Source organism: Onychostoma macrolepis, chromosome 23, assembly GCF_012432095.1.
Source record: "Onychostoma macrolepis isolate SWU-2019 chromosome 23, ASM1243209v1, whole genome shotgun sequence".
NCBI classification, from domain to species: domain Eukaryota; kingdom Metazoa; phylum Chordata; class Actinopteri; order Cypriniformes; family Cyprinidae; genus Onychostoma; species Onychostoma macrolepis.
In genome coordinates, this window is record NC_081177.1 from 22,207,171 (window position 1) to 22,222,760 (window position 15,590).

Sequence of the window (15,590 nt, forward strand, 5' to 3'; positions counted from 1 at the left end):
TGTGTTCTATGTGTTGTTTCTTTAAGAGACTCGCTTACACAGGGAGTTCGGTTGGAATGCACTTGGTCGAACAAGTGCTTAACAGAAAGTTTGTGTGTTGCTGTTATCACCTTGGTTAAATTAGAGTATCTAAGTTCATTCCTCCAATCAGGAAGGAGAGGGGACAGGACTTAGAAAAGAGCAAGGAAGATTGAAAGTGAGTTGAGAGAGAGACTCGAGAGAAGCAGGATCTCGTTTGGATAACCAAAAAATGGCCATACAATCCTAAACGTTTCTTAAGTACAGTCCACATTTCGTACACATAGAGGTACCACTCTTGCCTTTATAGTGTGAATGTGAGAAGAGAGTGACGCATGATGTCGATCGGAGAAACTCGGAATTTTAGGCCATAAAATCTCTTATTGTTTCTATCGATATTTATGTTCCCGTTGGTCTAGGGCATGGTTCCTCAAATCTTTCCCTGGAGGACCAATCTGCTGCAGAGTTTAGCTCCAACCCTGATCACCTACGTATGATTTTCTAATGACTTACCGTCTACTGCATCGTGATGTGCGGCAATATACAGTTTGAGGGTGGAGGGAGACAGCCTTCGCTCCAACCCATCTTGCAGGAAGGATAGCACGACCCTGATCGGGCATCTCCGGGGGTCTTCCCAGCGGGAAGAGCACCAATCGATGAACAGGTTCCACTTCAGCCTGTAAGCGTGTCTTGTAGACGGGGCTCTAGCTGAAGTGATGGTGTTTACTACCGCTGGAGGTAGCCCACCTAGAACCTCCGCGTCCCGTCCAGGGACCACACGTGGAGATTCCACAAGTCTGGACACGGGTGCCAGAGGGTGCCCCCTCTCTGAGAAATGAGATCCTTCCTTAGAGGAATTTGCCAAGGAGGGGCTGTCGCGAGTTCTGGGAACCAAGTCCGATTGGGCCAGTAAGGCACCACCAAGAGGACCTGCTCCTCGTCCTCCCTGACCTTGCACAGTGTCTGTGCGAGAAGGCTCACTGGGGGAAACGCATATTTGCGTAGGCCCCGAGGCTAGCTGTATGCCAGCGCGTCCGTGCCGAGGGTCCCCTCGGACAGGGAGTAAAACAGCTGGCAATGGGACGAGTCTGGGGAGGCACACAGGTCTACCTGAGCGTCCACGAAGCGCCTCCAAATCAGCTGGACTGTCTCGGGGTGGAGTCGCCATTCTCCCGGAAGGGCGGGCTGATGTGAGAGCTCGTCGGCTGCACGATTGAGCTCGCCTGGGACATGAACGGTGCAAAGCGACCTCAGATGCTTCTGACTCCAAAGGAGGAGATGGCAGGCGAGTTGCGACATGCGACGGGAGCGTAGACCGCCCTGGTGGTTGATGTACACAACGGTCGCAGTGATGTCCATACGGACCAGTACATGCTTGTCATGTAGCAGCGATTTGAAGCGGCGCAGAGCAAGCCATACTGCTAGCAACTCGAGGCAGTTGATATGCCACTGCAGTCAGGGCCCTGTCCAGAGCCCCGCAGCTGCGTGCCAGTTGCACATGGCACCCCAGCCCATGGCAGAGGCATCTGTTGATACAACAACATGCCTGGACACTTGCACAAGGGGCACTCCTGCCCGAAGAAAGGCAAGGTCCGACCGTGGGCTGAAGGTCTGACGGCAGGACGGGGAGACAGACCCGAGCAGCGTGACAGCGGCTGCGGATGCCATATGCCCCAGGAGCCTCTTAAACTGTTTTAGTGGAACCACCCTCTTGCACTGGAAAGACTCCAGGCAATTCAGCATCGACTGAGCACGCTCTGCTGAGAGACGTGCTGTGAGGTTGACCAAGTCCAACTCCATGCCGAGAAAAGAGATCCTCTGCACAGGGGAGAGTTTGCTCTTTTCCCAGTTGACCTGAAGCCCCAACCGGCTGAGGTGACTGAGCACCTTGTCCCTGTGTTCGCATAACAGCGCTCGAGACTGGGCCAGTATGAGCCAGTCGTCGAGGTAGTTGAGAACGCGAATGCCTGCTTCCCTTAATGGAACAAGGGCTGCCTCCACGACCTTGGTGAAGACACGAGGCAACAGGGATAGCCCGAAGGGGAGGACCTTGTATTGATATGCTCGCCCTTTGAACGCAAAACGGAGAAACGGTCTGTGTCGAGGGAGGATCGAGACATGAAAGTACGCGTCCTTCAAGTCGATCGCTGCGAACCAATCGAGCGGACGGATACACTGAAAAATGCGTTTCTGCGTCAACATCCTGAATGGGAGCTTGTGAAGGGCCCGGTTCAGAACACGCAGGTCCAAGATTGGTCGTAACCCACCACCTTTCTTGGGTACGATGAAGTAGGGGCTGTAGAACCCTGACTTCATCTCGGCTGGAGGGACCGGCTCTATCGCGTCCTTCGCCAGCAGGACCGCGACTTCTGCACGTAAGACAGGAGCATCTTTGTTCAACACAGAGGTGAACCGAACGCCTCTGAACTTGGGAGGACGCCGGGCGAACTGAATCGCGTAGCCGAGTCTGATAGTTCTCAGGAGCCAGCGAGACGGCCTGGGGAAGGCTAACCAGGCCCCCAGAGACTGTACAAGCGGGACCAGGGGAGCCACCAACTTACCCGTGGTGGGGCAGCGAAGTGGAGCACAGGGACCCGACTTGGAAGGCAGTGCGTCCCAGAGTGGGGTCTGAGCGCACGGTGCAACATTAACCTGGCTCCACGATTGGGCAGGGGGCGCAGGAGAAGGCATCACGTCCTCGGACCGGACCCTGCTGCCCGCGAAACGCCTCCGTCTGCTTCTGTGCGGCCACCACAGAAGCAGACGCTCCACCGCTTCGCCGAATAGGCTGGCCTGGGAGATCAGGGAGTCCAAGAAGCGATGCTTGTCAGACTCCCTCATGTCTGCCAAAGTCAGCCACAGATGGCGCTCCTGGACCACCAATGTGGACATCATCTGACCCAGGGCCGGCGCTGTGACTTTCGTCGCCCTTAGGCGACTGCTTCAACGCCTTGGCCTGTTGGACTTGCATGAGGGCCATGGCGTGCAGGGCGGAAGCGGCCTGTCCAGCAGCACTGTAAGCCTTGGCCGTCAGGTCGGACGAGAACTTACAGGCCCTAGACGGAAGGCGTGGATTACCCCTGCAGTCGGCAGCGCTTTGCGGGCAGAGCTGCATGGCAATAGCGCACTCGACTGGGGGGATCTCCACATACCCTTGGGCCGCCCCACCGTCGAGGGTGGTGAGGGAGGAGGAGGGGCCAGGCCTGTTTCGGGCAGAAAAAGGTGCCCTCCAAGACCTAGTTACCTCCTGAGGCACCTCCGGGAAGAATGGAACTGGAGGCGGCTGCCGGCGATCGGCCTGCACCCGCAGGAACCAATCATCCAGCCTCGAGCGTTCGGGAGAAGGAGGCGCCCTCCAGTGCAGCCCGACACTCTTGGCGGCCTGGGAAAGCATAGCAGTCAGCTCTGGATCTGACTCGGACAACGCCACTCTTCCTGACGGAGGCAGCGCAGCCGAATCATCATCTCCAGAGCCTAGCTCACCCTCCGATGCAGCGATCGACATCCTGTCATCCGCTGGTGCTCCGAAGGAGATGCTTGAGAACATGACTCATCCACGAGCGCTGCTTCAGCGTGCTGAAAGCCCAAGCACGAGACACAGCGATCGTGACCGTCAGATGAAGCCAGGAAACGACCACATCCAGAAACACACGAGCGAGAAGCCATCTTTAAAAAGACGCCCATCACTCGTGGAGCTCTTTTATATATTGCTCTTTTAGAGAAGTGCTGAAGCGCCCAGGGGAGGTCGCGCGCGACAGCAGAATGACGAGCTGCAGCACGCCGTCAGAAGCAGCAGCACTGGACAGCAACCTCCGCTGACGCGCCGTAACACCAACTGCTTCGTAGCTGTCTTGCAGACACTCTCGGAGATTCGCGCTGAATGGCCCTTCCTACAGACTCTAGGACCTTGGTTTCCAAATGAAATACAAAACTTGCTCTCATCTGAAAAGAGGACTTTGGACCACTGGGCAACAGTCCAGTTCTTCTTCTCCTTAGCCCAGGTAAGACGCCTCTGATGTTGTCTGTGGTTCAGGAGGGGCTTAACAAGAGGAATATGACAACTGCAGCCAAATTCCTTGACACGTCTGTGTGTGGTGGCTCTTGATGCCTTGACCCCAGCCTCAGTCCATTCCTTGTGAAGTTCACCCAAATTCTTGAATCAATTTTGCTTGACAATCCTCATAAGGCTGTGGTTCTCTCGGTTGGTTGTGCATCTTTTTCTTCCCCTCAACTTTCTGTTAACATGCTTGGATACAGCACTCTGTGAACAGCCAGCTTCTTTGGCAATGAATGTTTGTGGCTTACCCTCCTTGTGAAAGGTGTCAATGATTGTCTTCTGGACAACTGTCACATCAGCAGTCTTCCCCATGATTGTGTAGCCTAGTGAACCAAACTGAGAGACCATTTTGAAGGCTCAGGAAACCTTTGCAGGTGTTTTGAGTTGATTCGCTGATTGGCATGTCACCATATTCTAATTTGTTGAGATAGTGAATTGGTGGGTTTTTGTTAAATGTGAGCCAAAATCATCACAATTAAAAGAACCAAAGACTTAAACTACTTCAATCTGTGTGAATTTAATTTATTTAATACACAAGTTTCACAATTTAAGTTGAATTACTGAAATAAATAAGCTTTTCCATGACATTCTAATTTATTGAGATGCACCTGTATATATGAAGAGTTCAGATGCAAAAGCCTCCTAAGTGCCATTTGAAATTTTCTTCTAAAATGAGCGTTTTGATCAAGCTTCTATATTTATGTTCAGTTAGTACACAATAATTGCATAGAAAAGGACCTATACATTGCCATTAGAGAAAAATTACTGAACCTAAATATAGGAGCCTGAAAAAAATGCTCATTTTCGATTAAAATTTTAGATGGCACTTAGAGGCTTTTGCATCTGAACTCTTCATATATATATTTAATGCATTAATTATGGCTTGTAATGCACCTTATAATGCATTGTACAGTCTCATGAATTATTGTAACCACAGTTAATACATTATATAACACATTATGAATAATTATAATGCATTAAACATAAAGGCTTTAAGTAAAGTGTTACCAAAATAACATGAAATAATGGGGATCTCTCCCTACAAAGACCATAATTTTAGAACAGAAATTATTATATAATAATATGCAATTTTACATTTAGGGCTACATGTTAAATGCATAACATCACTTCATATTTTAAATATTCTTGTAGAAATTGCATCTTTATTTAAAAAAAAAAAAATTCTTAGAAATACTTTTGTCAGCCATTTAATGTATGAATTTATATATATAACCAAAAGATCAACACTAGAATTCAAAAGTTTGGGGTCTAGATTTTTTTTAAAGAAATTAATATTGTTATTTAGCAAAGATGAAATTGATCAATAATGAATAAATAAAAACTTTCTATTAATCAACAAATTCTATAAAAAGTAATTGTGCTGAAAATTCAGCTTTGCCATTACATGCAACTATTGCAGACCATTTAAATGATAGTAATATTTTACTATTTTACTGTTTTTACTGTATTTATGATCGAATAAATGAAGCCTTGGTGAGATTAAAAGTCTTTTTTCAAAAACAATATAATAAACTTACCAACCCCAAACTTTTGAATGACAGTATATTAAGTAGAGCAACATATAGAGTTCTGAAAAAGCCTCCTTCATTATTCCATGTAACATCACACCCTGAATGGTTAAAATGGCTTAAAGGTCACTTCCCTTGACATGGACACCATCCATCAGAGAATTAAGAATGACTACAGAATAAGAAAGAAAATTAACCTCAAAGAAATCCAGTCACATTTGAGGATTATGCATAAAAATTCACATTGACTATGATTTTTATTTGCATAGTAGAATTTCTAGCTTGACTGACCCAGAGCTAAATTCAGCAAGCATCTAAACATGTTCATTCAATATCAGGTCTATTTGTAAGCCTCATGTGACGACATTGATTGGGCAGAACCTGAAAACAGCTCTGAACCTCCACTCAGACACTGTTTATTTAATGCCTCCAGATCAAGGACTCGTGTTTGAGTAGGTTTTATAGCGTATGTAAGGCAGTGCATCACAGATTTCATTAGCATACACTTTAGATGAATCCATGGAGGAATTAAGTAGTATACGGCACTGTGTCTCCGTGGAGAGAGTACCACTGAACTCTCGAGTCTGGAGCCACTGTAAGAAAATCATTAGTAGCCATCACTGTCCGTCAGCCTTGTGCTAACATCCACCCACAATCTAGAGCTAGAGGTATGAGAGGGACAGGGTCTCTCATTAAACACTGCTGCACTACTGGGAGTGTGTTTGAAGAGAGAGAGAGAAGAAGAGAGAGAAAACCAAAGAACAGCTTTTCAGGCTTCTTCTGTAATGATCATGTGGGTAGGGAAAAAGTTGCTTTCATTTCTTTATGTCCAATTTTGCTTTTGTAATGTAGTGCTTGTTGCAAATCTGCTGACTGTACTATGATCGTAGCCTTTTACAGTTCCCAGCTTTTACATGTTTGTGCATAAATAAGTAAAAGTTGCATAAATTTAGGCTATTCATGCATAATTATACTGTTGACTGATTTAAAAAAAAAATGTGCAAAAGACCCACACTGTAAAAAAAAAGTTGTTTCAACTTAAAATCATTTGTTACCACGCTGACTTAGAATTTTTAGTTTAGTAAACTAAAATATTCGAGTTGTCCCTTAAATTAACATTGAGTAACTTAAAATTTCAAGTTAAAACAATTAAGTTGAAACAACTTTTTGAAACTATTTTATTTTTTTTACAGTGCAGTGAAGTTGCTGGTAACATGTTGCTAACATTGGTTAATGAATTCAGTATAGTGATAATCAACAGCATTTTTAATCTAGGCTAATCTTAATTTATAAATGTTGTGAATTCATGTTCATTCATAATTCAAAAAGGAATTGTTTTTTTGTTATTTCATGTTAGCTATTGCATATTGCTAATGTTGATAGAACATATAGAAGCTTAATGTAATGTGCTACCAAAAAGCTCGGTTTTCCTCCCTTTGTGAAGTATTTGCTTTGAATTTTGCACATTGTATTTTAAAGGGAAAAAATAGATTGCTTTTATTTTATGTCATAGCCTTGTTCCAATATTTCCTATTTATTGCTCAAGGATGTATTTGCTGGTATTGCACCTTTTCACATTTTCAGAAGTGAAAGTAGGCATAGTTGGGTAAACTTCTATAGTGGTGAATGGACAATACAACCAATATCAGTTTTGCTTTCCCATTTGCTCCAATGGCAAAAGAAAAAAAAAAAAAATCAATGATAGCATTTCTGTGACTTTCCAAAGGAGGAAAAAATATCGAGAGATTGATTAAATTGGTCAAAAGAGAGAAAGATGTCAAATTTGTGTCACTGCTGCAAGCTAGCTTTGAAAGCATAAGATCCCACCCTCCCTGCATATCACTCTCCAAAGTCACGCCTCTTCCTAAACACATGAACGTGAACAGGCAGACCAGATACAAACCAGCATCAACGCTGCAACGTCAGATTACCTCATGTTTCATTCACCACTGAGAAAACATTACAGTACACAAAGTGCATAATATTACAATAATAATGCATTCCATTCTCGCTCGGTTTGCACAGTGCTGATGACATATCATGTCTGTACTTTTAGAAATAATCTGGCACATGTATGCTAACAGATGTAAACAAAAAGCCACAATACTACAGTATGTAATGATAAGGACACATAATAAAACAGTTAGATTTTCAGATTTCAGCTAGATTTTCTTTTTGACTTTTTTTATTTTTTTTTCTCCCTACTATCATTCCGCTAGATGCAAGTGTAATTTTGGCCTCAGCTAGTGGAAAACCATCGATGATAATATCACAAGACATGAGGATGACATGCCTGCTGAAAGCTGTCATGACAACATGCTTTCATTTCTAAAAATTCCACTTACTAAACTTTTGCAAACATTGGCATGTTCATAAAAAAGGAGCTGTTTGCTGTGGTGGGAGCAGATTTTTTCTCTTCAGCAGTGCTGTGATGAGGACCACTGCATACTGAAAGGTCACGGTGTAAATGAAGCACATACTGCACTCTGCTCTTCAACATTTTTCATTGCTTTGGCCCCTGCACTACAATTAATAAAAGCAGCACACAGCTAATTTTCTCTTTTTCTTCCGCACTTGTAGTGGAACATGTAAATTTAGTTTTTATTATGCTTAATATGTTAGTTTGGACACAATATGCTTTCTTATATAGTCCATAACACCAAAGAAATTCTGCTTTATTATATACCGCATGAAATGGTGCTCATAGACAGACTTGTTAATATGAAATTGCACTGCAGTCACAATTACAGGAAATAATGTATAAAGCTCCGAAGCTGAATGTTGATTCCAGCGCAATAATTTACACAGTATTCATTAAATATTTGTTGTTGAAAACCATATTTATGTAAGAAAGTATATTTTATAGGAACAGTGACTGTATTGCAATCTTAATGAAGAGTGATTTAGTGATTTTAAAGGGGTTATATGACGTTGCTAAAAAGAACATCATTATTTTGTGTAGTTTGTGTAATGCAATGTGTTTGTGGTTTAAGGTTAAAAAAACACATTATTTTCCACATACTGTACATTATTGTTGCTCCTCTATGCCCCGCCTTTCTGAAACGCATCAAGTTTTACAAAGCTCATCGTTCTGAGAAGCCAGGCGTGCTCTGATTGGCCAGCTATTCAGTGCGTTGTGATTGGCCGAATAACTCAAGCGTGAGACGGAAATGTTATGCCCCTTACCATATTGTGATGCCGTGTCCCGGCGCGACGAGACAAAAACAATAAAACCCATTATAAACGAGGCATTGGTTGTATCCAGTGGGGACATAATTACTGATTATAATGACTTATACTGTCTTTTTACATGTCGCGTTGCATCGCGCCGCGTAAACATTACCATGTCTGCATTTGTGATCGGAGAAACGCCAAACAAGCAGTATTCTACACAGCTCAAACTCGCATTTGAATAGTCAGTGGCAAATTCTTTAAATAAGAAAACATACTTACAGGCTATGAGTCAGAAGAGCCAGACTGTCCTTGCGACGTTGGAATTGAGCACAGCTGGCAGGCTACTCCCAGGTTCAGGAAATAGTTATCCGTAAAATGTGCTGCACACACTTGAATATTTGGGTTGAACTGTTCTGGAACAGTATTGTAAGTACAACTGAACCACTGATTTCTAGTTGTGTCCTCCTTTGGAAGCCCAAAAAAAGTAGTTTCGCTTTCACAACGAAACACAGCATCCCCAGTACATGGCGCCGGTGGCAGCAACAATACTACAGTGAGAATAAAAATCACACCCTCTTTCTTTGCATATACATCTGGGCGGTGTTTTGCAAATCTTCCCACACCGTGACATAGACATGTGGGGGCGTGTTTGAATGAGCCGTTTTAGGGGGGCGTGGTCGAAGTCTTAACTTTTATAAAGAATATCTCTTTGATTTTGAGACTTTAGACTTCAGGGATCTTTTCTATGCACAAACAGCCTGCAACACTCCAAAGAGAAAGGAAAACTTGAAATCGCATCATATGACCCCTTTAAACAATCTTTATTACTTAAAACAGCATGTGTAATTGAAAATAGTTTCTAAAGTTTAGAAAAGGTTTCATTTATACAGCATTAACCTTGAATTATTGCCTAACCTAATTCACCCAGTCATCAAAATCTAAAAGCTGGCAACCCCGGTATTATCTGTCTACTCCTCCCACAAATTCTCAGTTTTATATTTCTTTATGGTGCTTTTTGTCATTTTGGAGCTTGACAGTTCCAGTTACATTTTTCTAGTTTCCAGTTTTACAATACAAAGAAAAGTGGTCAGGAAATTGTCCAAAAAAAATCACCTTTTGTGTTTCACAGAATAAAGAAAGTAATATGGGCTTGGAATGACAAGAAGGTGATTAAATAATAACAGAATATTTCATTTTTGGCTGAACCGTTCAGCAGAAACCATGGCCAGAATATTGCTGTTTTGTGATGTGGAAAATACTGAAGAAAACTTTAAAAGAGAGAACTTTTATCATCAGTTGAAAGTGAATATATCAGAGCTGGTTTAACAGCAAGGAAGAGTTCAGTGACAGGTTTCATTAATTTTGTTCTAGATTGTCACAAAATGTGTTTGGCTTTTAAATGTTTCGTTTCACGTAAATATAAGAGACACCAAATGCCCAATCATCTGAGATGCAATAGTGAAATATACATAAAAACACCAGATTTAACTGCAGATTATGTTATAATATGATGTAGATTCATAATAAAAAAGGTAAATCTGAAAACCAATTATGTCCTCTATAATTGCTTAATGTCTTATTGTTTGAGTCCTATTGCCTATTGATCTCTGTGGACAGACTAAGGTTCATTGATCTTCAGTGCAATATAACTGGTTTTAATGCTTGTTTATTTGGATGAATGGGGTTGTATGGCTTTCATCATGTCACTTTGTTGTCTAGAGTCTCCGTGCTGGATAATGGCAGTCTCCGGATATCCAACATCACCAAACTTGATGCAGGACTTTACACTTGTGTGGCAAGAAACCAGTTCGGAGTGGCAAGCAGTGCAGGCACACTAGTGGTGAAAGGTATGCTGGGACATTTTAGTATTTAGTACATGCATTACTCTTGGACACTTCTGTACATATGCATACAAGTAACATGATGATGACAGGTTTTCATTTATAAAAATACATTTATATTAAATATATTAATAAAATGTGTTCAGGTGATGATGCATTAAATTAATCAAAAGTGACTGTAAAGACATTTTTAATGTTACAAAACAATTCTATTTCAAATAAATGGTTTTCTTTTGAATTTTTTCATTCATCAAAGAATTTTAAAACAAAATATCACAATTTCCACTAAAATATTAAGCAGCAACATTGATAAAAATAAGAAATGTTGAGCAGCAAATCATTATATAGATTAGAATGATTTCTGAAGGATCGTGTGACACTGAAGACTGGAGTAATGATGCTGAAAATTCAACTTTGATCACAGGAATACATTTTACATTTTAATATATATATAGGTCAAAGACGAAAAGGGTGTTTCAAGCATCAAAAAAATAAAAGTGCAATACAGCTTTAAGTTTAGTCCCCCATACATTAGAATGTGTCCTGTTTAAGTTTATATTTTTCTGAACAAAAAAATAATTATTAGCATGCACTTTTTACCATGTTTGACAGAAGACACGCACTAAAATGTCATTCAGTGGAACAATATTTATTTACCAAAAAATCTTGTTAGGCATATTTAAAACACGAATCATTTGATGACATATTAAAATACTTTATTTAAGCATCACAGTGCAGCCCTCAAATATCAATTAACTTTAATTTTTAAATATTTATACTTTGCTAATGTCCTTCAAATCACTATTTCCAATTTGCCAGCAAGAAGTTTTTGTAAGGAAGTGAAAATCATTTAAAATATATTACAATTTAGTATGATCATATATTCTTATTTGTATTTTAATAAGTACAGGTCAGAATTAAGTGTATTGTTTCATTTTTACATAAATATATGTGTTACACTGAATGATGATTTGCCAAAAAGAGAGATAACATTGCTCCCATAACTGACATATTTTTAGTATTAATCTGTCATTAAAATAGTTTTAATCATAATCCTGAGTAAACTGACTACAGAAACAGATGTTGAAATATAATAAGCATTTTCCTGATGCTCCCCTGCAATGCTTGCTTAGATTGTCACTTTGTTTCTGACTTGCTCTGCCTCAAAAAATCCTGCTTGCAGCCACATTTATTAATACTTTCTTTTTGCAAACATAAATGACATTATCAGGATGAGTATTTGGGGAACAATAAAAAAAAGTGGGGGAAAAAAAAACCCTTCTTTATAAAATAATAGCAGATTCCACAGCACAACTAACAATAACTGCACAGGGAAACAATATTGTTGGATTTTTTTATTTTTTTATTTTTTTATTTATTTATTTATTTTCCAGCTGATGAATTATAAAAGCATTGACAGCCAATTAGAATTCATTCAACTTTAAAGACCTCGAGCATTTAAAGTGGCAGACAACAAATCTGCAGCACATGCTTAGAATGAACAGTGCTATTGTTCATCGGTGTGGAGGCTAACATAGTTACTGTTAGAGTTATTTTATAGTTATTGTTCTTGGTGTGAATGGGCTTTAAGAGTACCACCCAAGCTACTGGGTCCACACTTAGTTTATTACCTTTTTGGCTTGTTACAGTGCCTAGAGACTCCCTCTGTTTATGGGTGTCTATAATTAATCAATAATCAAATTAAACAATACCAAAATGCATTAAAATATTAATAATTAAGTTTAACACATATTTGTCAATGCTATATTATCTGTAATATAAATAAGATGCTAAAATTGTTATTTATACAGTGATACTGTCATTCAGCATAATGGATGACACTGTGGTGTAACAGATAATTTGCATTACCCTGAATGACGAAACTTCTACATCAGCTAATATTTCAGGCAATCAAATGGCCAGCTATTTCAAACAGTGAACTTGACCAGTAAAGTTAATCACAATTATTCGCAACATCTACTTGTATTTGAAAAAAAATTAACATTAAAAGTGTTTTTTGGCATTTCACTGAATGACGTGTGTTTTTGTAACCTACGTTACCACACCATGAAAAGGTGAAATTATTAAGTATTTAAGAGCAATAAACTATAAATTCTGCAGCACCACATGGTCTTCCAGGTGCCATTTAAAGGTGCCATAGGTGATTGTCTTCAGAAACATTTTTTGTTATTCTGGTTGAAAGTCTTATATATATTATATTATATATATATTCTGTGGAAGGACCAAGAAATGTTTGTCCAATTAAAACGCTCGGTCTGAGCATTTTAATTGTCTTTCCTACCTGCCTGTCAACGTATGTATTTGCATACCTCTGAGCACCCTGTTCGCGCAGACAGGATAGGTCATCAGCGCGTTCACGCACGCTGTGCAGACAGAGCCAGAATGGTAGACTTTTACTAACTATGCTGTAAAGTTTTCTCACCAGTGAATGACACATGATGTTGCCCTGCGCTGTTCCCAGTTCCAGTCCTTGCGCCTGTCTCTGCATATTTTGCATGTCTCGCTTAGTTAACACACTCGGTTCAGATGACCAGCTCGTTAGAAGAGAACTCCGTGCATGAACTGTGTTCCGATTGACATGCTTCCTACACAGTGTTCATTGCTCCCTAAAGTTACTCCCTGAGCAGGGAAAATCCGTTTATTTCACTTCAGTACATTCACTCACGGATTTGCACTGCTCCTCACACACAGACGAAAGAGAAGTGTGAAGTGTGACATAATATACCTCTGTAAATAAATACAATTTAAATTCAGGTCTGGCACACTTTAATGCCCTTTGTATGGAACATAAATGCTCGCTTCGAACTGGAATCATGGCGGAATATCTGGTGATGTCCACTTCGCAGGGCACTAATGACTTACGGTCGAACAGAACAACTGTCTGATGTGATAAGATATACATATGAAATGTGCAGAGCGGGGAGGGCGCGAGGACTGTAATTGGAAACCATTGATGTAGCCTATTGTAGTAATTTATGTTGTCTCTGGCTGCTCTTTGAGCTTATGTGTGTTCAGGGGGCGTGGCTTTGGACGGCGATTGCAGGGAGGGTGGGACGTTCGCTTTCAGTGCTATCAGGCTAAAGTTAGCATTTTCCGAGATCTCCTACTACACCTTTAATGATGTCACAGACTGCCGAATGACTATCAGTTTTTTATATGATTTCAGAATAACTTCTTATTCTGTTACACTGAATGATCTTGGATAAACTGCATTTTCCGGACAAAAGTACCCTGTCCATTTAAATACTTAAAAAAAAAAAAAAACAATAAGACATAGTCCTTTTAATATAACACAGCCAATACGTAGGCTACTTGAAAATGCCAAGACAACAAATATATATATTTTTATAATGTACTGGTAAAATCAAAGTCAATGACAATTTTACAATTTGGAACATTATTTCCCCCATATTTTGACATATTATTGTCATGAAAGTTATTTGAAATATGAAAGTAGACAATTTACCTGCGTTTAAGATGTATTTTTTTTTATGCATCTAAAATTACTTTTGTAAATGTAATTTGATGCGGACACCAAAATGGTGACGTCTCGTCTTTGACCCATGTATTTGTTCTTACTGTATTCTGATCCCAAATTTTTGAATGTTAGTAAAACATAGTGTTGCATATTATTATTTTGTATGGCATAAAATAACTATTTTCTATCGATCTACTACAGTCTTTGCCAGTGTAAGAGTAAAGCACAAGCTCCTTATCTCCACACTCTCTAGATGAACTGTGCTTGTGGTTAATGGGGAATTGATTTATTTGGCGAGCATTAGAGATGCATGATATGTGTGGAAATAACCGTGCTGTGTTTCATTAGGGCTTAAATCCATCTAAAACAGCCTTTTTTGCAACTCTGTGAATTCTTCACCCGTTTGACAAGGCGGCGTGAACAATACCAGTGCTCTATTAGAACGACGGTTTGGTGGTCCTTCTTGTTTTTAAAATTGGTTTCTATAGAAACTCTCTGGTTTCTTCTCTCATTCTCATTTTCACATGAAAGCCTGGATCCTGAATACATGTTCATTTGACATGTTAATTTGCAAACAGTTTAAGTAAAATTGCCCCCAGCAAAATGTTGTGTTTGACGTATTAAAGAGACATCTCTGCAAGAGGTGAGTGATAAAGGATGAATAATTCAGTACAAGGGAATCCAGAGATTACTAATCAGTAATGATTTATCCTGTAAATTAAAACTGAATTTACTGTTTTATTAATATGCACTGTTGCATGTTTTCGTCATCTTAATCCTTTGCTTTGACATCCTAAATTAACTTCATGTGAGGAATATCAGATGTGATGATATAGAAATATTTTATTGTGTTTTGATTTGTTGTCCAGAAATGATGAAAAAAGTGGCTGACAATTACTTATATACTACTATAGATAGATAGATAGATAGATAGACAGACAGATAGATAGATAGATAGATAGATAGATAGACAGACAGACAGACAGACAGACAGACAGACAGACAGACAGACAGACAGACAGACAGACAGACAGACAGACAGACAGATAGATAGATAGATAGATAGACCTATTGCTTTAATGGAGTTTTAACACCCAAGTTATGTTTTAAGTGGTTTAACATTAATATCATATTAATAACAGGTGCATTCATTTGATGTACATATTGATATTTTGAAAGGTTGAGAATATTGGTAATTTTTTGGCAGAATTTAAAAATTGTTGATGTACAAGACTTCTTTCAGGTGAAAATGTAACAGCATAGTGACATCTAGTGGTGGTAGAATTGTGTTGCTCATTGCACTTGCCTCAAGTGTAGTTGTAGTAGTATAGTAGTAGTAGTAGTAGTAGTTTTAATAATAATAATAAAAAATAATAATAATACATTTATACAGTACAATACAATATTTATTTGTAAAGCACATTTAAAAACAACCAAAGTTGACCAAAGTGCTGTACAGAATAGAATAAAAA

The 15,590-nt window shown here is 40.1% G+C and overlaps 1 protein-coding gene across 6 annotated transcripts in view; it reads left to right on the forward strand.

Moving 5' to 3' along the window:
- The window catches only part of cntn3a.1 (contactin 3a, tandem duplicate 1), an 83,083-nt gene that overhangs the window by 50,303 nt on the left and 17,190 nt on the right, over positions 1 to 15,590 (forward strand). For all 6 annotated transcript variants that reach the window (XM_058764231.1, XM_058764230.1, XM_058764229.1 and 3 more), the window contains exon 12: positions 10,498 to 10,625. In XM_058764231.1, coding sequence (XP_058620214.1) covers positions 10,498 to 10,625 — 128 coding nt within the window. The remainder of the gene's footprint in view (positions 1 to 10,497; positions 10,626 to 15,590) is intronic.